At 43.2% G+C, this 23,081-nt stretch overlaps 1 protein-coding gene across 1 annotated transcript in view; it reads left to right on the plus strand.

Annotated features, from left to right (window-relative positions):
• PSMC2 (proteasome 26S subunit, ATPase 2) overlaps positions 1–11,368 on the plus strand; it is a 28,092-nt gene extending 16,724 nt beyond the window's left edge. The window contains exons 8-12 of the mRNA XM_030216540.1: positions 1,657–1,821; positions 8,023–8,110; positions 9,248–9,450; positions 11,002–11,098; positions 11,195–11,368. Coding sequence (XP_030072400.1) covers positions 1,657–1,821; positions 8,023–8,110; positions 9,248–9,450; positions 11,002–11,098; positions 11,195–11,352 — 711 coding nt within the window. The 3' untranslated portion in view covers positions 11,353–11,368. The remainder of the gene's footprint in view (positions 1–1,656; positions 1,822–8,022; positions 8,111–9,247; positions 9,451–11,001; positions 11,099–11,194) is intronic.
• Positions 11,369–23,081: the final 11,713 nt, after the last annotated feature.

The following is a 23,081-nucleotide window of genomic DNA, read 5'->3' on the forward strand; positions in this document are numbered from 1 at the left end:
GAGAGTTCTATCTCCTTTATCATTTTGGTCACTCTTCTTTTGAACCTTTTCTAATTCTCCTATATCTTTTTTTTTTAATACAGTGACCAGGACTGAACGCAATACTCTAGGTGAGGTCACACCATGGAGCGGTACAGAGGCATTATAGCGTTCTCTGTCTTATTTACCATTCCTTTCCTAATAACTCCTAGCATCCTGTTTGATTTTTTGGCCGCCACCATATACTAGGGAAGAAGATTTCAGTGTACTATCTAAAAACAACACTTAGATCTTCTTTTTCTTGGGTGCTGACCCCCCAAGGTGGACCTAGGATCAGGTAACTATGATTTGGATTGTTCTTCCCAATGTACATCACTTTGCATTTGTCCACATTAAATTTAATCTGCCATTTGGATGCCCAGTCTTCCAATTTCGTAGGGTCTTCTTGCAATTTGTCACAGTCTGCATGTGTTTTAACAACCTTGAATAGTTTTGTATCATCTGCAAATTTATTTACCTCGCTTGTTATTCTGATTTCCAGATCATTGCTGTTAAATATCACCGGTCCCAGTACAGATCCCTACGGCAATCCACTATTCACCCTCCTCCTCCATTGAGAGAAATGGCCATTTAATCCTACCCTTTGTTTTCTGTCCAATAACCAATTTCTAATCCACAACATAACATTGCCTCCTATCTCGTGACTTTTTAATTTTCTCAGGAGTCCTGCATGAGGAACTTTGTCAAATGTTTTCTGAAAATCTAGATACACTACATCAACCGGCTCACCGTTATCAACATGTTTATTCATGCCTTCAAAGAAATGAAGCAAATTAGTGAGGCAAGACTTCCCTTTGCTGAAACTATGCTGATTCTGCCCCATTAAACCATGTTTGTCTATGTGTTCCATATTTTTGTTCTTTATAATAGCTTCCACTATTTTATCCGCTACTGACTTCAGGCTTACTGGGCTGTAATTTCCCAGATCACCCCTGGAACCCTTTTTCAAAATCGGCGTTACATTGGCCACCCTCCTATCTTTAGATACTATGGGTGATTTTAACGACAGGTTACAGATTCAGCAATTTCATGTTTTAGTTCTTTCAGTATGCTTGGATGCATGTCATCTGGTCCAGGTGATTTACTACTTTTTAATTTGTCGATTTTTGTTTCTTTTGTTCTGATCCTGTTTTCAGAATTCATTTTCCATGTTTGGTACAGAGTTCATTCTCTGTATTTGCTAGACTTCAGGTTGTGTTTTTCTTGCCTCCTGACTCACTCATCTCGTGACTCAGTGAACATACTGTATGTCAGTGGAGCATATGCTCTCCGGGTTGCTGCTGGTATCCTTGATTTGTGTTGCTTCGTCTCAGTTGGACATAATTGGTGGACAAGTTAATTGTGATCACCATTGTTTGGTTATTCAGCATACTGAACATTTCAGTGCTGCATGATACCCTTAAACGGCAACTCACAAGGAACGTCTTTCTTTTTCGGTCAGCGAATACAACTATTTCCAATGGTCTGGTAGGACTAAAGGAAAGAAAATTACCAGGTAAGACATAATTTCTCCATATCTTTTACTGTCTGTTTAACTTAGAGCTTCTAGTTCTTGGAAACAATTTTTAGATGCAATAGGATGGCAAGTGTAATTTTTGTGTTTTTCTCTGTCTCTAGCCGGAACGGTTTGTTAACCTTGGCATTGAGCCCCCCAAGGGTGTGCTGCTTTTTGGTCCCCCAGGCACAGGGAAAACTCTTTGTGCCCGTGCTGTGGCCAATAGAACGGATGCCTGCTTCATCCGAGTGATTGGATCCGAGCTGGTGCAGAAATACGTGGGAGAGGTAAATTCTGTTGTTATGTCAAACAGGATGAATGGTTTGTGTAGTAAAGGAACATTCCAGACTGATTGCGGATATTTCTGTTCATTTGTTTTAAATATTGCACTCAATGCTGAAATAGTAAATAAATCATCTAAGAAGCATTATTATAAAATGCCAGTTGAACAGCCCAGAAGCACAAAATTGTTACTTAGTGAAAGGGATAAGAACATTTCTCTCCAGTACACACCCCTGTGCTCAGATATATCTTTAAAACTGTCATCTTGAGTGAACAGATACTTTGTATCATCTAGATTGAGTACTAGAAATAAAGCAAGAAATTAAGTGGCCTTTGGTGAGCAGGAAAATTACAGTGTTGCAGATTAAAGTATTTATTTTCTGCTGGTACAATTTTTCTATTTATAATGCACAGGAGGTAGGTGAAAGAGGATAGACATGGGAGTGACCTATAGGAATATTTCTTTCAAGAAAGAGTGGTGGATGAGTGGAACAGCCTCCCAGTGGAGGTAGTGGAAACAAATACAACAACTGAATTAAAACATTGGATAAACACCAAGGATTCGAGAGAGCAAGGGTGAGATTGTAGAGTTGAGCAGTTGGTATGTATGGGGAGACCAGAGGAGCTTTGTGGTCTTTTTCTTTTGCGTGTTCTCTTTCTGCATGCTTTTTATTTTTTTTGTTACTATCTTAAATTAGAAGTATAATGAAAAGCAATCAAATAATATTACGAACAAAAGGAAATCAATGATACATGTAAATACAAAAAAAATACATAAGAGAAAGAAAAGTTGAAGAACGTGACATCACAGTATGAGATGGCCACTTGAGCAATAGACTCTGCACTGCCCTAGGTATATTTAGCGGCCATCTTCCTGTCAAAAGTGCAACAACAAATTACCTTCTTTTCAATGGCTTAGAGACAACTGCGAGAAGAGGGATGAGAATTTTGTACCAACGCCACATAGACTTAAAGCCTTTGCATTTCGCAGATGACCCTCGTTCATAACACAGCAGACAAGATGGCAACATCTTCAAGGCCTCAGGCGCTGGAAGAACAAGCACAGCAGGCCTCAGTAGAGCCGCTAGCAGTAGGAGAGGAGAGAGTGGAATCAATTTGCGAGCTCTGAATGGCTACAAGAGATAAAAAAATAGATTTAAAAGCAGTTTAAGTGAAGCTCCTAAACTTGGTGGCTGACCTTAGAGAAGAGATTGCTGACTTGGGGAACCGTATGGAGGAGACTGAGGCCCGCATAGACGAGCAATTTGAGACTATCAAAACATTGGACAAACAGTTATAAGATAGCAGACAGAATGGAAGATTTAGAAAACAGAGTATCTGAACTGTGAGGAAGTGGTACAGAAAATAGTCAGTTCTCTGCTCTTGGAGGATACACTAATGCCCTTATTGTAAACCACTTTGTTATACTGCCTTTCTTAATAAATATATTAAGTTTATTTGACCTAGCTAGCATAAACCTGGAACGCGCTTACCGTGCTATGGACTGTGCCAGAGCAAATTTACTGAAAGACATCATAGCCTGCTTCACAGAGGATAAGGTGAAGAGGCGGTCTTAGCAAAAGCGAGGATGACTGGATGCCTTATCTGGGATACTTATACCATTGAGATCTTCCCGGTCCTTGTGATAACCCTGAAGTGGTGAAATGAACTAAAACCTTTTACTCTGCAACTATGTGAAAAGGGTATTTGATATAATGGCAACACCCATTTGCGCTGGTGTTTTATCAGGATGGGAAATTAATTACATCAAGTTAAAACTATGGAAGAAGCACGGTCACTTCACTGTTGGAGATATCAGCACTGACTAGTAAATCAGTGCCACTGCTGAAAGATCTCCCTCGAGAGGCAGCAAGTCTCCAGTGGAAAAGGGAGACTGAAACACTAAATCTCAGACATCAAAATTTCATCTTGGGAGAAGTGACGTCAAGCAGCTGAATTGGCTGCTTGACTCGATAGCTCTGAGCATCCCGCTATTAAAGCATAATATATCTGCACCATCTGGTGATCCTTCTTCACAAAATCCAGTGTACTGAGCCTATCTAGCACTGCCAAAGCGAGAGAGATGAGTATTAAGAATTGGCAAGTGGATTTATCGGGCTTTGTGTATTTGGGAGGCTCGGGGCCTAACTGCATGGAGGAAGTGAGCAAAGTGCTGGATTTCTCACAGCAGCCTATATTACCATCACCAGATATTTTTGGCTGGAGAATCTTTGGCCACACAGCTTGGGGATACCCTTGCTGAGATCCAGGACTGGTTGTGGGAGATTAAGTCCGACATTAAGGCAATTTGGACAAAGATAGCCACGCTGACAGCTGACCTCCCTACTAAACTTTAATGAGCTTGGCCATTGAGTGGAGGACACTGTGCAGAGGCTTGCCAAACAAGAAGAGACAATGGGAATAATGGACAAGCAACTCCAGGATGCTCAAGCTACCACTCAGATGCTCCTTTATAAAATAGAAGATCTAGAAAATAGAAGCAGATATCAGAACCTCTATTTCTACGGAGTGCTGGAAATGCCAGCTAATGCAAACTGTGAAAGTGTGGTCCAAAAAATTGCCGACACCCTGATTAATATAGATGGAACTACAATCCAGCTTGATAAGGCACATAGAGCTCTGGTTCACTGAAAAACAACAAGCCCCAAGACATTGTGGCCTGTTTCAGCAATTATAAAATCAAGTAACAGATCTTGCAAAAGGCCAGGAATGCAGAGAATTTACAATGGGACTGCTATTGTATTGGGATCTACATTACCAGGATTTATCAAGGGTAATCTTAAAGTACCGAATGGAATTGAAGTCGTCGACATTACAACTAAGGGCTACCCTTTTGCCCTTTTATTTTATAAAGATGGCAAATTTCACCAGGTCCACACAGTTTCTGAGGGTGACAGATCTTTCCGGATGCGAATCCGCTGCTGAGGCCCCAGTCAAGGAAATTGGCCCTAGGTCTTCAAAGCAAGCCCAAATGACAGTGGATTACAAATGGCAGTGTTCTTCCTGAGGCAGTAACAACCTGAGAAGGGGACATCTCATAAGGAAGATTTTGTGTCAGTTACGACTGCCCTTGACTCTGTTAGAGGGACTAAAGTCAATGTTACAAAGTTTTGGTTCTGTGTCTAGAGAATGTGTTGTACATCATGGGTTGTATTAGGCATGGTGATTACACCAGTGGTGGTTGGTATTGCAATCTGGTTGCTATTTTCCTGCTTGGGGACAAGCTGTTGAAACGTTTTGTGTGTGTGTGGGGGGGGGGGGGGAGTAAGTCCCAGGTTTTGCACTTCCTCACCATGGCATTTTCTCCAGATGACTCAGATCTTGCCAGCATTTCGAATTGTTAGGGGGTGGGGGCCTTAGGGGCAATAATGTGTGGCGGGGCAATTCATGAAGCTACTGGTGGTAATGACCCCTTGGATTGAGATTTTATAGTAGCATGTGTTTTGTTCTGCTGGAATGATGTTTATCACACTTAGTCATGGATAATATAGTTTTTCTTACTTTCAATGCCAGAGGCCTTAATTTGCCAGTTAAATGCCAACGTCTATTTAAGGAATTAGTGAGGTCAGAGGTGGCAGTGGCCTTTGTTCAGGAGACAAACTTGTTCCATACTAATGAAAACTTTTGTACCCATAAGAAATACCCTGATGTATATTTTGCATTGAATAGTTTAAGTCTAGAGGGATATTAATAGCCTTGAATGAGATACTGTTGCTGCACCTCACTGGAGCCGAGAGGGACACTTTATCTCGCGTGATTGACTTCGATGAAGTGCAATGGGCCATCCGGGACCTGCCTAATGGCAATCCCTGGGACCAGATGGATTCACTAATATATATTATAAATTTTGTGTTTACAAAAGACAAAAACCAGGGTATCTATATTCCAATATAGCTGTATCAATTGTTGTATTACACTCTACCAATCACAACTATAAATTATTCAAAATCTTTATTATTTATCATATCAAATATTCCAAGATTCATATACTATTAAAACCTAAAAAACTTTCACATTCACACCACATCACCAACTTAAATCTCACCACACAATTATTATAATGACATATTGGCCTTAACGGAACCATGCATCCAATACCTTGTATCATAAAATACATAATAAGGCAGGTAACGGGATAAAGAAGTTGTTTATAATTTATCTTGACTGTCCTTCAGTAGTGCTTGAGTCTTAAAGGCAGTGGTCAAATGAGGATCGGCCACGAAAAAACAGCCCATCAACAGTTCTCAATTCAAAATTCCCAAATCATACGAGAGTTCACCTGAAGACTGAAGAACTCGTGAAATCCACAACATATAATTCCAAACGCTGTATAGATCAAACACGTGGTTTTGCTGACTGAGTCTCCACCATACCAACGCCCAATCATGGGTGTGACCGTTACCAGTCACAAAAGTTCTTCAAAATGCAGAAATGCTTCTTATATTCAACTGGACCCTTTGTCTTACAATTGACAATTGTAAGACAAAGGGAGAGATCAACAGTCAGCAAGGCAAGTCACTTGAAACGTGAGAAAATAAAGTGATAAGACAATCTATAATCAGAACACTGAAAGTTTTAATCGGTGGGGGTGGGGAAAAGGGGAGGGGATAAAGTGGAGCATTTCCAGATGTTATTGCACTGTATGTTAGGTGACTTTAAATTGCCTACAGTTGTATGTGAGTGAAATGTATACCAAATTATGCTGCCTGGAATGTTATGCTTTAATGAATAAATTAAGAAGAAAAGTTAATAAAAAGAGGATGGGGGCAAGTAAAGATCAAAGAGCAGAGCTTACAACGATGGCTGAGACAACCAGGGAGGATCAAAGTGTTCCTAGTATGGCAGGAATTTTTCCGCTGCAACAACAGACGGAGGTAGGAGCTCTTTCCTTTGCACAATTACAAATTAAACCTCCTGAAGTTACGTTAGACTGCCTTTGGACTCTAATAGTAGACTTAGGCAAAGCACTAATTCCCCAAGTACAAAAAGTAAAACAAGATGTTGAAAGGGTGGAAGAACAAGTAAAACAAATGAATACCCAAGTGGAAAAACAAGAGAGAGAAATAAAACAATTACAAGAAGTGCAGCAGACTATGTTAAGGGATTTAACAAACTCAAGAAGGAAAATAGAGACTTTGGAAAATTTCACTAGAAGTAATAATTTACGCTTTATAAATTTTCCTTATCTGAAAGAGATATCCCCTAGGGAGATGTTAAAATTGTATTTCCAGGAAATTTTTCAAATAAAAGAAGAGAATATTCCTCTGTTTACACAAGCATTTTATCTCCCTCCCAGGAACCAACAAGTTTTTGAAAATCAACCCCTTGATGTAACAGATTTGTTAGAATCTTCTATAACAGATCAAGCAACACCTGCTACTTTGGTAGCAACGGTAGCTTTTCCTTTGGACAAATTTTGGATATTAAAACTATTTTATAAAAATCGTGATAAGATTTTCAAGGGACTTAAGATTAATGTCTATCCTGATGTGTCGAGAGAAACACAAGTGCGCAGGAAAAAATTTCTTCAGAAGAAGCAGGAAACGTTACAAATGGGAGCAACTTTCTTTTTAAAATTTCTGTGCAAATGTTTGGTTACCTACCGGTCTGAAAAATTTGTGTTTTACGATCCCTCCCAACTAGAAGCATTTATAACATCTAGAAGGATAGTTGGAATAATTTCACCAACTATAAATAGTGTTTGAAAAATGAAAAGATTGTCCAAATCTACCATTTGTGATTTATTTTGTTTATTTCCTTAAGTCCTTCAACTATCATTTATATTTTGAACTCCTAAATGTGGACTTATATTGGTTTTGAGGAAGTAGATGGATAATAGATTTTGCTTGATATTGTAACCTCATTTACTGATTTTTCTTATCAATTTTGTGTACTTGCGAAATTGAAATGTAATAAATAAAATAATTAAAATAAAAAAAAGAGGATGGGGTTGTCCTGGGATGCATATAGGAACCACATAACGTGAGCAGAACACACCAACATAGGCTCTAATGAAGGAGTTTGCTATAATGATGCGCCATGCATTTGTGGTGGCCATGCAAGCAGCCCTCTCTGTACACTGTAGGAAAGCGTAATCCTAGTTGTCTCAGGATGGGTCTACAAGAAACCTTCTAGGCCTCTGTTGAAATTTTTCCTTGTTTTATGTCTAATCTTTTTCTTTGCAGGGAGCTCGAATGGTCCGTGAACTTTTTGAAATGGCCAGAACCAAAAAGGCTTGTCTGATTTTCTTTGATGAAATTGATGCTATTGGAGGTATGTGAAAATGTGCATCATGTGCCCAGTAGTTAACTGAATTCATGCACTCTGATTATGACAGAAGAGTTGAGACAGCCTCTGAAGAGTGAACTCTGCTGTATGCGTATTTTGCCACTCCGCTGCCCCGGTGTGCGTGTTAAGTTTTGCAGCAGCTGTTATGATTGTGGTGCTTCTGCATAAACTCTGAATGAAACATTCCGGGTGGCTTTGTTTGTTTTTCTCAGTGGAACAAGAGTTACCTTGCAGAATCACAGAAAATGTCTTTAACAGCAGTTAAGCCCAGTAGTCTGTCTCCAACAGTGGCTAATCTAGATCACTTGAAAATAGTGGCAGATCCCAAAAGAGGAAAACCCATTCAGTATTTTTCATTTCCAGAAGCTGTCCAGCTAACTGATGATTAACAGATCTGTAATTTAGAAATGTAGGCAAACCTCTCTTTTTTTTTATTTTTATTTTGTACACTGAACTGTAATTACAAGCTTTGAGCATATTCTCTGGCAGCATATTTTATAGTTTAATTATGCATGGACTGAAATAATTATTTCTACAGTTTGTTATAAATCTCCTTTAAGTCATTTGTTCTTCATTCATTTGAACCTCATAAGGGAGTCATCATGCAGGTACATGAGAATTTTCCTTGAGTTTTTTCCCCTCCACTTATAATCCACATAAATGCAGTGATTTCCTGAGACAGAGGACCAGCTGCAGATCTTGAGAGCTCTTCGACTAATCCATGAGACCAAGTGTGAATGCTCAGCTGTGATGACGGCCATAGGCTAAGAGCCAGCATTAGGCTTTGAATTTACCAGTCTGGAGAAGAGGCAGTGCTCAACTCAGATATCTAGGGAAGAACAGTGCTACAGTTGGAATAGGCGTGTTTAATTTAGGATAATCTTTGTATTACATAATTAGCATTTTTTAGTAAAAGTGAACAATTTAAAACTTTTTCAATTAAAACCCTTTAGTGTCCAGTGTTCCCATCAATCTATTCCCATATGGCTTATTACGGGAACATTGGACACTAAAGGGTTAAAAAAAAACCCAGTTCTTTTCATTCGGCAGACTGATATCAAATGCATTGTCAAAGAGTCTGGATGAGTGTAATACGTGATGTGGTACTTTCTGCTCTTCCAGGGGCTCGCTTTGATGATGGTGCTGGAGGCGACAATGAAGTACAGCGCACGATGCTGGAGCTCATTAACCAGCTGGATGGCTTTGACCCCAGAGGTAATATTAAAGTGTTGATGGCAACCAACAGACCTGACACTTTGGACCCAGCACTAATGAGGCCTGGACGACTGGACAGGAAGATTGAATTCAGTTTACCTGATCTAGAGGTAAGAGTACTAACATTTCCTGTACTGTGTCCCTATTATATGATCTTTAGCGTGGAATGACTTACACAGCCAGTCTGATCATACAGAAACCCTTGTAGAGTACTAAGGAGTAAGCTGACCATGGGCAGCAAGATGGGGGAGGGAGATGGAAGATAGTTGTGGGATGGAGAAGAGTGGGAAGACTAGGGGTTAAAGAAGACAAACTGGCCCGAAAAGATGCATTCTAACCTGGAAAAGGTGAGATAATAGTGTGTATGTATTAGAGACGAAGGGGAGAGAAGTTAACATTCTTCAAGTTGGGGGTTAATGTAAAAGTTATTTTCTCTAGAATGGAGACTTCTGGGTATTTACACATCTGCTTGCTTTTCTCTCCTGTGAAGTTATTAAAAACAGTTGCAGGAGCATGTAGGTCTCAGGCAAGCTCTATAAATGCTTGGAATGTTGGTCCAGTTGCACAGCAAACCCAGAATCACTGACAATGGCTTTAAGGTTTAAGCCCAATTTGTATAGGAAAGGGGAAATGGGATTTGATATACCGCCTTTCTGAGGTTTTTGCAACTACATTCAAAGCAGTTTTACATAGTATATACTTGTTTTGTACCTGGGGCAATGGAGGGTTAAGTGACTTGCCCAGAGTCACAAGGAGCTGCAGTGGGAATCAAACCCAGTTCCCCAGGATCAAAGTCCACTGCACTAACCACTAGGCTACTCCTCCACTCATTCCACCAATAAGAGCCAACCTCATCAGTGATGTCACAATGGCTTGATTGCCCAATACTTGGCTCACTTCTGATATTGTGATGTCATAAGGGACAGGGGGGAAAGGGAAATGGGACTTAATATACTGCCTTTCTGAGGTTTTTGCAACTACATTCAAAGCGGTTTACATATATTCAGGTACTTATTTTGTACCAGGGCCATCCAAATCTGGAAATGGACATTAAGTCCTGTTGTCCAATTTTTTTTTTTTTTTTTTTACAAAATACATATAACATAGTAAGGGACAGCAGATAAAGACCTGAACGGTCCGTCCAGTCTGCCTAACAGTCACATAATATCAATTATCAACAATTACTTGATCGTGGTCTTTCTTTGGTGTTTCTGGGCCAGACCATAGAAGTCCGCTTGACTCTGTCCTTGTGTTCCAACTACTGGAGTTGCCATCCAAGCCCACTCCAGCCTATCTGAATCTGTCTTGTCATTTGCAGGACACAGACCGTAAAAGTCTGCCCGGCACTGTCCTCACGTTGCAAATTACTGAAGTTTTCGTCAAAGCTCTCTCCAGCCCATCCTAAATCAGATTGCTATATATGGGACTCAGACCGTACAAGCCAGCCCAGCACTGGTTTTAGCTGATAAGAGTTGCCATCTAAGCACCACTTGACATGCAAACATGGAGATTTATGTAAAATCTGTAAGGCCACCGCAAAAATGTTTGTTTATTTTTTTTTTTTCAGAGCAAGTAGTTTGATTTTAGTGGCATATGGTAAATATTTCTCTTTTGAAAAGGCTGATGTTTCTTAATATAGAACTGTTTATTTTAATCTTCAGGGTCGCACTCACATATTTAAGATTCATGCTCGCTCCATGAGTGTGGAAAGGGATATAAGATTTGAACTGTTAGCTCGACTGTGTCCCAACAGCACAGGTAAACTTCAGGCAAAGATGTGACATTTTTCAAGCATCAGTGTATAGGGTGCCAAGATCTAATAGACTTGCTGTTTGATTTGGCTCCCTTGAACAGGTGCTGAGATCCGCAGTGTCTGCACAGAGGCAGGGATGTTTGCCATCAGAGCCCGCCGAAAGGTAGCAACTGAGAAAGACTTCCTGGAAGCTGTGAACAAAGTTATCAAATCCTATGCAAAATTCAGTGCTACACCCCGCTACATGACCTACAACTAATGAGCAAAAAAAAAAAGAAGACTGTGTTCCCTTGTTCTTTTATGTTGGGATCAAGTTTCATTTTACTGTGTTTGTAATAAAGGACAATTGGTTGTAATGTGTAGTATAATCGGTGTGACTTGAAACAAACAAAGCCAAACTCTAGCACCTGAGGCCAGTAGCTGGAATTATACTGCTGCAACTGGCCTTAGTCAGTGTAAAGAGAGGTTGGGGGGGGGGGGAGAGGAGCTGTACCAGGCTTCATGTAATATACAGTTCACCTTCTACCTTTTTTTTTTTGGGGGGGGGGGGAGGTAGAAAGGGAGCCATTTCCTATTAATTATTAGTTCAAAGTTTATCCTCTTGTTTTAAGATGTTTTCTTTTTAGAGATAGGCGTATACATGTGCTTTGGTTTATTTTGAAAATAAAATCTGTTTCTTGATGCTAAACTTGCAGAACCTGAACTGTACTGGCTGTTTTATAATTTAGAAAACCCTTGATGTTTTTCCATTCTCTTGCATGGGCTCTCAGGGAGGGTTGTAGGTAGACCTGGTATCTGTATTGTGTTCATGGACTTTATTTGCACATGTGAGAAGTAATTTTATAAGCCCTTTCCGTGTGTAAATGCTATTTCTTTACTTGCCAGAGCCACAGCACTCCTCTTTTCATTCTGTATGTATTGGACCTAAAACTAAATTTAAAGAAAAAAGATGGCCAAAATGTTCAAGAAAGATGCATTTAACAGCTACACATGACTGGTGTGGCTGATTCTTGGAACTCTCTCATGATGGTAGTGCCTGCTTAAGGTGTGCTAAAATATTGCCATGGAAAAGTAGAAATGTTAACGCTTGTGCAGCACACCTACCCCTCCAAATACGCTGCCAGCACTGATAAGTACTCCTCCTCAGCTATCAAACATAGTAAACACAGCATCAAGCAGAATCACAACACTGACAGCACTAAGAAGCTTCATTTCAGCACAGCCTTACAAGAAAGAGGGCTAATCATTCCTTAGCACCACCTACCTGATCTAATACTACAGCGGGGGAGATGTTAAATATACCCCCCCCCCCCCCATAGAATTATGGACTAAATTTATACAACCTTATATTACACCCTTCACACTGAAACAGTCCAAATGTTCCAGTGGTGATAATTCAAACAGAAATGATGCCCTTCTCTCCAAAAGGCTTCCAGCCTTCACCTTCTCTGCTCGCTGGAGCCTATTGCCTGAATCAGTAATCATTGCAATCACTCCCGTGAGCCAGCATCTGTTGATAGATGAATCTTGTGATGTATGGGATGCTCTCCTTGTCTCCCTGTTGTCTTTTTCATACCTGACTGCAACTATAATGACTATTTGAGGGCAGAAGAATTTACCTGAGTAGGCATCCCTTGAATGGTTACAGCAGAAGAAGGGCGATCATAATTATGAAAAGGGCAGTTGCGCAACGTTCTTAAACCCCAGTAACGCTTAGTGCTGTCTTCCCTAGGACAGGCACAGAACCTCTGGGAAGAAACCTGTAATGGCCTCTGGAAGGGAGGTGCTTCACACTGGTAGTGCTTTCCTTGAGGGACAGGAGTCAGGCCTTATTGACGGGCCAGGATTTAGATCAAGCCCAATTTCCCTGACTTACTAAGCAGTATACCCGGGAAGCCAAAATGAGGCTGGGAAACAGATGGATCCTGCTCTCCCAGGGAAGACACCAAGGTAAAAAGCCTGCTGTTGCCTGAAGGAAAGGTATAGAGAAAAGGGGAGGAACTGCCTGAGGGGAGGAGCGACCTTCCTCACAGAGAACTGTTTGCAGGGTAAAAGGGCTACCCAACCCGGGGAAGAAGGCCCCCCCACCCAAGATAATGCAGTGCCGGGAAGGGGAAGGAACTGGAGCCCGATAGTCTCTGGAGAACTGCTGTTGTGAAACGGGGCCTGACCTGCCTGAAGAGAGGGGGGAGGGGTCAAGGGGCAACTGTGAATGAATGGAGTTTGTTCTGGGAGGGGAGAATATAGGAATTTCTCCTGAATAATCCATAGCGAGTAAGAATGACTACGACTATGGTGTAAAAAAAAAAAACCTTCATCTGTCGCTCTTCCATTATGTAAATCCTTTAATGTTAAATATAACTTGAAATGTCAATTAGCAAAAAAAAAAAAAAGACTTATTTTTCCAATTTGATCACTTCTGATAATCTACCTTGTCTTTTGTGTGGAGTTCCTCAAGGCTCCCTTCTCTCACCTCTTTTATTCAATATTTTCCTCAGTCCGTTACTAACCATCATTCAGGAATATTGCATTTCTTCTTACCCATAGGCTGATGACATTTTATTAGTTTATCTAGTTTACTCCTCCTCTTCTGACTTTTCCACTCTCCAGACTTGTTTAAAGGCTATGGCTGCTCGGTTCATGTCCCCTAAACTGGTGCGCAACTAGATCAAAACAGTAGCATGGTTGACAGGGCCCTCAATTCATCCTAGTTTCACCCCCCACCCTGTTTGATTCTCCGGTAATGATAGTTGACAAATACTTAGGTGTTATTTTTGATACTACTTTCTTTCTTTTCTTTCTATAAACATGTCTCTAAAATTCTTCGGTCAGGTTTTTCTTTAGCTGTAAATAAACTACATCCACTGAAGAAATTCTTAACCCCCCTTCCTGCCCCCCTCCCCCAAAGCTTTGCACACACTAATCCATGCATTTGTGATTTCTCATATCAACTACTGTAATGTTGATAGACTGCCCCAACTTGACATTTCGTTCTTTAGATTGTAAGCTCCTTTGAGCAGGGACCGTCGTCCTTTGTTTAATTTGTACAGCGCTGCGTAACCCTAGTAGCGCTCTAGAAACTTTAAGTAGTAGTAGTAGTAATGTATACAAAGGCCTTTCTCAGTTGGAATTAAAGTGCCTCCAGACACTACACAACACACCAGCCAGATTTCTCTGTAACACATCCTGGTTAGATCACTGTACACATCTATTGAAATCTCTTCATTGGCTTCCTGTTTGGTGGCGTATTCACTTTATATTTGGCTTTGAAAACACTTCACTGGTGTCTCATCCTGAGGCAGCCATGGCATAATTATATATATATAAGAAATCATATGAAGGGTTAATTCTGTTAAAAGCTTGGTATTTGAATTGAATTCTTATTTCAAATTTCAACTTTTACTTTGTAAGTGAAGTGAAGGTATGCCAGATGGTTCAGATTATATTGAACTCTAGCTGTCGAGCAAAAGGGTTAGAAAGGTCAGTGAGAAATGAAACTCTGTCCCTTGTGAATTGCCAATGCTAGCTGGCACAGCTGTAAACTATTATGAATGAATAAAGGAATGAGCCAGACATATGATTAATTGTAGTTTAAAATGCTTAGATAGAAAATACTATTTAGAGAGAGAGAGGCAATAGATTAGTATTTACAAGTTTTTGATATTTAGAATATGTTGTATTCTGTGTAAATTAATAAGGTTTGTGTCTGTGTAGAATATCTGTTAAATTCTGTATTACTCTTTGTCTGCTGTTTAAGAGGTCAAGCAAGGACTGCATTGAGGAGATCAACATGTGGTTTGACTTAGCCATAGTTCTGGCTGGTTCAATGTATAAGCTGATAGGTGAAGAGGTCAGAACTAGTCAGCTCTCTTCTCCTTGATTAATTATAGCTAAGTGTAGGACTGGCCTCCTGGAAGTAATAACCTGATATGTATGCTATTAAGTAAGATTGGCTTTTGACCCCTTTAATGAATGCCAGAGTTTAGTTAGCAGTTAGTACTAGGAATATGAGAAATCAATCATAATAACATGTAAGAGACTGGAGACCAAATGTCTGGCTTAAGGGGCCCCAGGTCAGAGGTCAGTTTAGGATGTCTGGAACCTATGTAACTGATATTTCAAAAGTAATGATTGGTTGAGGCAAGGTAGCCAATCAATTTCTTAACCAATTGGGAGTAAAGGGGGCTAGGCTAGGAGGAGGGCTTAGGACCCTATTTAAGTAGGAGCAGAAGCAGTTTACGTCAGAAGGAGCTCAGAAGAAAGAGAAGGACAGAAGGAACAGACAGAAGAAGGAGAAGACAGCATAAGAAGAGAAGCAGCTGAGACAAAGACACAGAGAGCTGAGAGAAAGAGAAGAGAGCTAGAACTGATGTCTTGCTTTGTTTGCTGGCAAATAAAGAAGATTTTTCTCTCATACTGGTGTGTGCTGTCTGACTCCTGAAGTATCACACATTCATGCATCCATTCCTGCAACAATTCTTGGTGGCAGCGGTGGGATGAATCCTGCATTAATCCCAGCACCCAACTGACTGGAGAACATTCGCCGGGTATGTATTCTGTATTCTGTATTGTAATTCTAGCTAGAAAATTGTAAATCAGCCCCTCAAACAAATTGAGGAAGGAGAGCCTGATCAACTCTCAGCGAAGGCCCTAGTACCTTCTAATCTAGAGGAGATTAGAAGCGAAAACGCTTGAGCTTATCTGTATCTGAGAAATCTGAAATTGTTGGGTGGGATTTTCTGTACTGAATGAATGTGTGATGCCTGAATGTTAATGAGTGCGGACTTCTTATAGCTGCATTTCCAATTAACGCGAGTTCAATTGGTCAGCAACGGAAGGAAGCGATTGCTGTCTGTCTACCTAGTGTCTCGAGAGTGCAGACCCCTTACTGCACTTTCAAAAATTCCCTCCCTCTTTGTGTGTTGTAACTGTAAGCATTATGGGTGGGACATCATCTAGACAAATTGCTACCCCCCTAGATTGTATGCTTAAGAACTTTAGAAAAGGATTTTTAATTAATGACTATGGACAGACTTTAAGCTCAAGTTCTCTAAGAACCTTGTGTGAAGTTGAGTGGCCATCTATGGGAGTGGGGTGGCCCCCTAGTGGCAGCTTAGATATTGAAGTAATTCGGAAGGTCTACAGTATAGTTGTAGGAGAACCAGAATATTCTGAACAACTCCCTTATATAGATTCCTGGGACAGCCTTGTGACTGACCCTCCCTCCTGGTTGAAAACTTATATGGGATCCCCAGTAAAATTCATGTTAGGCCGTGTTCAAAGAAAGATTAGAAAATCTAAACTAGAAGAGGGAAAGAGCCCTAGGAAGCCTACCACCCAATCGGTGGCTTCCGCCCCTACCCTGTCTGAGAAACCCATACTCTCTGATGACCCCTCAGATCTTGAGCCACCACCTTATGGCCCATTGTTGGGGTTCCGTGCCACCCCCAGAGATCCACGCCGCCCAGCCCAAGCTTCTCCAGCACAGGCTTCTCCGGATAGTTCTTCCCCTCCTGTGCCAAACCTGCCACACCCTAGGTTGGACTTTTCACCTGGCCTCTACCCTTCTGTGCCAAATCCTCTCCTGTTAACCTCTGAAGACCCGTTTTGGGTTCCACTCCCTGACTCCTCAACTCCTGACAGCCCAGCCTCTCCCTCTAATACCCCTACCCACTCATCAGGGGCCCGGCATCCCTTTCAATGGACTGACTCACCTGTGACCACCTCTCAGTCTATGAGTACCCCTCCCCATCCCTCAGGGGTTCAACATACCTCCACTGAATGGGTTAGACCTGCTGCAATCACCTTTGAGCATGATAGGAGGGTAGCTCCTAGCTCTACCTCAGGTTCCATTCCCACCTCCTCGAGAGTTCTGCCACTTCGTCAGGTAACTACCACTCGACCAGATCCTAATAATCAGGGTCAGGTTATACAGGCACAGGCCTACCAGTATGTACCCTTCACAACCACCGATCTCCTGAATTGGAAGACGCATTACCCCTCTTATACTGAAAAGCCTCAGGCAGTGGTGGACCTAGTGGCTAGCATTATGGCCACCCATAACCCAACCTGGACTGATTGTCAACAACTTCTCCTGACCCTCTTCACAACTGAGGAGAGGCGGAAGATTTTGCAAAATGCTGAGGCCATCACGCGAGAGCGTGTCCCCGGGGGGACACAGGACCCAGAGGGATGGGTTAGAGCTCGGTTTCCTCGCGCAGCTCCAGATTGGGATCCAAATGATGGGCAGCACTATGAACTGTTGTCTGGCTATTGCCGGGACTTGCTGGAAGGTATGAGGAAAGGCATAAAGAGGCCCATTAATCTGGCAAAGGTCTCTGAAATTCTCCAAGGGGCAACTGAATCCCCTGGGGCCTTTCTAGAGCGACTAATTGAAGCCTACAGAACATACACCCCATTTGACCCTGAAGCCCAAGAAAACCAGAGAATGGTGAATAGTGCATTGGTGGCCCAGAGTATGCCAGATATCCGGAAGAAGTTGCAGCGTCAGGAGGGATTCGCAGGGATGAATACCACCCAGCTAATTGAGATCGCAACCAAGGTTTTCATTAATAGAGATCAGGAGGTGCGCCGAGAGGCTGACCGGAAGATGCAGAAGAAGGCCGACCTTTTAGCGGCAGCCATTACTAATTCCACCCTTAACCGAGGTCGACCTCTAGCTAATGGGAAGCCAAAGTGGGACCCCGGACCACCAGCCAGGCCCCGAGATTCCTTCAATCAATCCCAGCCAAGGGGGGAGAATCCCAGACCAAGATTGGAGAGGGACCAGTGTGCCTATTGTAAGGAAAGAGGGCACTGGAAAGATGAATGCCCCCAGAGGCGCCAGGGACTGAGAAGGGGACCAGGAGATCGAGGAAGCCGAGGCCGAGTTCGAGAGGGAAGATATGAGCCTCCTGAATCTGACATCATCGGGATAGCCGAGATGGCAGAATGGGACGAATAGGACAGACCGGGTTCCTACAAACTGGGCTCCCAGGAACCTATGGTCAAGCTAACTATAGGGAGCCGCTCAATTCCATTCATGATTGATACAGGAGCTGAACATTCTGTTGTGACGGAGCGATTAGCGCCTGTGTCTGGAAAAACTGTCCGAGTGGTGGGTGCCACGGGGGTGCAGAACCGGAGGCCCTTCCTGACAACCCGTAGATGCCAATTAGGCTCACACATAGTCACTCATGAATTCCTGTATATGCCAGACTGTCCAATCCCTTTGTTAGGTCGAGACCTGCTGTCCAAGCTTAGGGCCCAAATTTCCTTTGACTCTGATGGCCAGACTTCAGTCTCCTTTCGGCCCCCGACATCCAGCCCTAAGGGTATATTGAGTTTCTGCTGCCCTCTTGAAGAAGAATGGCGGCTGCATCAGTCGCAGGGCCAAGTTGACCTACCCCTGGCAGACAGCTTTCAGGTCAGTGGGGTATGGGCAGAAGATAATCCCCCAGGGTTGGCCCGAAATATTCCTCCTGTACATGTAGATTTACTTCCAAATGCCCGGCCAATCCATCTTCGCCAATACCCAATTCCCAGAAAGGCTCTGGAAGGGATTCAAGCACATTTGAATCGTCTGTTATCCCATGGAATTATTCGTCCTTGCCAGTCTCCATGGAATACGCCACTATTGCCAGTTCAGAAGCCAGGGACTGAGGACTACCGGCCAGTCCAAGACTTACGAGTGGTTAACAAATCCACTATTTCATTACACCCTGTAGTGCCTAATCCATATGTCCTGCTAGGATTGATACCTTCTGGGGCTACCCATTTCACAACACTAGACCTAAAAGATGCCTTCTTTTGTATTCGGGTGGCCCCAGCCAGTCAGTTGCTTTTTGCCTTTCAATGGGAAAACCCAGTAACAGGAAGGAAGCTTCAGTACACATGGACCCGCCTGCCACAGGGGTTCAAGAATTCCCCCACCATTTTTGGGACTGCCCTAGGACAAGATCTTAAGACTTTTAAATCTGAGCCTTCCAGGCGAGTTTTACTCCAGTATGTAGATGACCTCCTGATTGCAGCAGTGACCCAGGAAGAGTGTTTTGAGGCTACTAGAGAATTGCTGGAGCTACTCTTGGATGCAGGCTATAAGGTCTCACGCTCAAAGGCCCAACTTTGTCAGTCAGAAGTGAAGTATCTGGGCTTTTGTATTTCCCAGGGAAGTCGGAGACTGGATGCTAGTAGGAAGCAAGCGGTAGCTGCAATTCCCCAACCCAAGTCCAGAAGAGAAGTTAGGGAATTCCTGGGAGCAGCTGGATTCTGCAGAATTTGGATTCCAAATTTTGCATTGATGGCGAAACCCCTTTACCAAGCCACAAAGGGGGGTGAAAAGGAACCATTTGAATGGGGACCTACTGCTCAACAATCCTTCATTGCCATAAAGAAAGCCCTACTCCAAGCCCCTGCGTTAGGCCTTCCTGATGTGGAGAAACCTTTCTCATTGTATGTCCACGAGCGACAGGGGGTTGCTCTGGGTGTGCTGACCCAGATGATGGGATCCTGGCAGAGGCCTGTTGCATACCTGTCTAAACAGCTGGATGGAGTGGCTAAAGGATGGCCAGCCTGCATGAGGGCCATTGCAGCAACAGCCTTACTGGTCCAGGAAGCTGATAAGTTGACCTTGGGGCAAGAACTGGTTGTTAAAGTCCCCCACGCAGTTCTCACCCTCATGGAGTATAAGGGCAACCACTGGTTTACAAATAACCGTATGGTTAAGTACCAAGCCAGCTTGTGTGAGAATCCACGGATACACCTGGAAACAGTGGCTACATTCAATCCTGCTACTCTTTTGCCAGCATCTGAGGGACCACCAGATCATGACTGTATCCAAACTATGGATGAAGTGTACTCCAGTCGACCAGATCTTAAAGATGTTCCGTGGAGGGACCCAGATGTAATTTATTTCACAGATGGAAGCAGTTATGTGGAGAACTCCAAGCGATTGGCAGGCTATGCTGTGGTGACAGAGGACAAGGTGATAGAAGCAAGAGCCCTGCCCCAAGGAACTTCAGCCCAGAAAGCAGAACTTGTGGCCCTCATACGAGCTCTGGAGTTAGCAGCAGGACTGGTAACCAACATTTATACTGATTCCAAATATGCCTTCACAACTCTACATGCTCATGGAGCTTTGTATAAGGAAAAGGGACTCATAAATGCTGCAGGCCAACCTGTTAAGTATGGACCTGAAATACTTCAGCTGCTAGAGGCTGTGTGGGCCCCTAAGAAGGTAGCTGTTATTCACTGCAGGGGACACCAAAGAATAGATACTCCAGTGGCCCGAGGGAACCGCCATGCTGATCGGGTGGCCAAGGAAGCTGCTCGAGGACCCCCAGCAAGTACTGTGACTCCCCTGTTCCAAATCCGACTGCAAGAATGGACACCTATATATACCCAAGTGGAAGAGAAATGGGCTCAAGAAGAAGGTGCAGTAAGGAGACCTGATGGCTGGTTACATCTCCCTGATACCAGAGTTCTGGTGCCACGCCACCTAGCTTGGCCTGTAGTGTCTCAAGCTCATGACCTATCACACTTAGGGAAAACAGCACTAGCCCGCCTACTCAATCGAGTAGTGGTGCTGGAAGGATTGGATAGTCTGGTTGCCACTGCCTCTGCCCGATGTACTCTCTGTGCCCAGAATAATGCTCGTCAGGGACCCCGTATTCCACCAGGAGTTCAGTCTAGAGGACTAACACCCTTTGAGTCCCTAGTTATAGACTTCACAGAAATGCCCAGGAGCGGTAGGCTCCGATACCTCTTAGTCATGGTCTGTACCTTCTCTGGGTGGGTGGAAGCATATCCTACAGTCACTGATAAAGCCACAGAAGTAGCTCGAGCCCTCCTTAGGGATGTCATCCCCAGGTATGGACTGCCCCTTGCCATAGGTTCAGATAATGGTCCCGCTTTTGTTGAAGCTACACTTCAGGCCCTGTCCCGCGCATTGCGCATTACCTGGAAATTGCATTGTGCCTATCGTCCCCAGAGTTCAGGGCAGGTTGAGCGGGCAAACAGAACCTTGAAAAATAGCCTAGCAAAGATTTGTCAGGAAACCCAATTGAAATGGCCACAGGCATTGCCACTAGCCCTCTTTCGCCTTCGATGCACCCCAACTAAAGGAACAGCCCTCTCTCCCTTTGAAATTGTGTATGGGAAGCCCCCAGCCATTTTACAGGGAATTAAGGGAGACATAGGGATTTTAGGGTCTGCCCAGGTGCAGGAGCAGGTAGCCCTCCTGGGTAAGATAATTTCTGAGCTTCAGTCTTATGTGAGAGAAATAAACCCTGTCCCCTTCCAGGCTCAGGTACATTCCTTCCTGCCAGGGGATAGAGTTTGGGTGAAAGACTGGAAGCTCCAGCCTTTGGGGCCCCGATGGAAAGGACCTTTTACTGTTTTGCTTTCTACCCCTGCAGCTGTGAAGGTCGCAGGGATTACTCCATGGGTCCATTGGTCTCGAATTAAGTCTGCTGACCAGACTGAGCCCAGCACGGATCAGACGGAGCCTAGACAGTGGAGAGCAGAAAGAGATCCAGCGGAGCCATTGAAGTTGCGCCTGACCCGAACCAAAGAATCTACTAGCTGAAAAGAAGGGTCAACTGCATACTGCAGGAGCTGCTGAACTTCGGCTTCATACTGAGACTCTTTCTTGCCCAGATTCTGGCTTTCTTGGAATTTGAAAGCTTGATCCTTGTCAGTTGAGGGTCTATCCCAACTGGTATAAGAACTCAAAGACGGAGAACACTATATTAGAGTAATCTTTGATTAGCACAGACTGTTGAAATATTATTGCTTAATTAGTTTGCTGTATTTGTTTTAGATTAGGAAGAAAGAAAATGTTAGTAGTTTGGATGCTTTTGTTGTTTTCTACTCCTTGCCTCCTTGTTCCTAATACCCCAACTCGCTCCAACCTTTGGTTACACTCTGTCCAGGAACTAATTAGCCAGGCAAAGATTACTTCCCCTTGTATTGTGTGTTCCCGATTTTCTCCTTATACCACAGATGTCCCAGCTGTACCTGTCCCTGTGCAACTCCCAGCTCTTATACCTCCCTACTTTTCGAGTTCAGGCCCTTGGAGCCAGGATTATACTTGGTGGTCCTTTTATAATGCTACCTCCCCCTCTGAATCTTCTCTAAGGCCAGTTTTTACGTCTCCCTATCCAGCTTCTGGAGTGTTTTGTTTAACAAGAAGCATCTCAACTGTTCTTCCCATTCCCTGTAACTATACTAATGTTCTCCCAGAAAAAGGAGAATCTGTGTGGGTAGTTTCTCCAGGTACTCCTATGTGCCCTGCTACCATACCTGTAGATTATGACCCAGGTGATTATCTGGCTCCTAAGCGTACCACTGAGAAGACTATAGTGTCCAAGCTTATTTTCTACTTTCATAAGTCCCCGGGGTATGAAGAGTTACTAACAAATGAGCAGCCTGTCACAATTGGGGATTGGCGCCTATGGTGTGCAAAGTCTCCATTTCGTCTTCGTTCCCCCTGGGATAGGGGCTCGCATTATGGGCACCCTAAGTACCCTGTCCAGCCTGAGCCAACATTTATTGGGAACTTTCCTCACCCTCTCCTTGGTCATTACTGGCTCTGTGATAATGTCCTCCACATGATTCTTCCCGCCACATATGATTTTTGTGTATTGGTAACCTTGAATTATTTCCTAAAGTTATTCCTCTTAAGCCACTATCCCCGCACCGCTCTAAGCGAGAGGCTTTGTCCTTACCCTCCTCCGTTGCCACAGAGGATGAGGCGATTGAATTAGCCCTCCAGTATATTAATTCTACTTATCCTCTGACTAAAAAGAGACTTGTAGCCCTTTCTGCCACGGCCTGGATTCCAATTGGAGGCCCGGTAGCGGGTATTACTGAACTAGGTATGGCTACCCGGAGACTTCAATCCCTACTCCATGTTTTAGTTCATGAGCTGAATGTGGTAGTCAATGCATTGCAGGATCAAATTAATGAATTAAGTATAGTTTCTAGGTA

The sequence above is a fragment of the Microcaecilia unicolor genome, chromosome 10 (genome assembly GCF_901765095.1).
Source record: "Microcaecilia unicolor chromosome 10, aMicUni1.1, whole genome shotgun sequence".
NCBI lineage: Eukaryota > Metazoa > Chordata > Amphibia > Gymnophiona > Siphonopidae > Microcaecilia > Microcaecilia unicolor.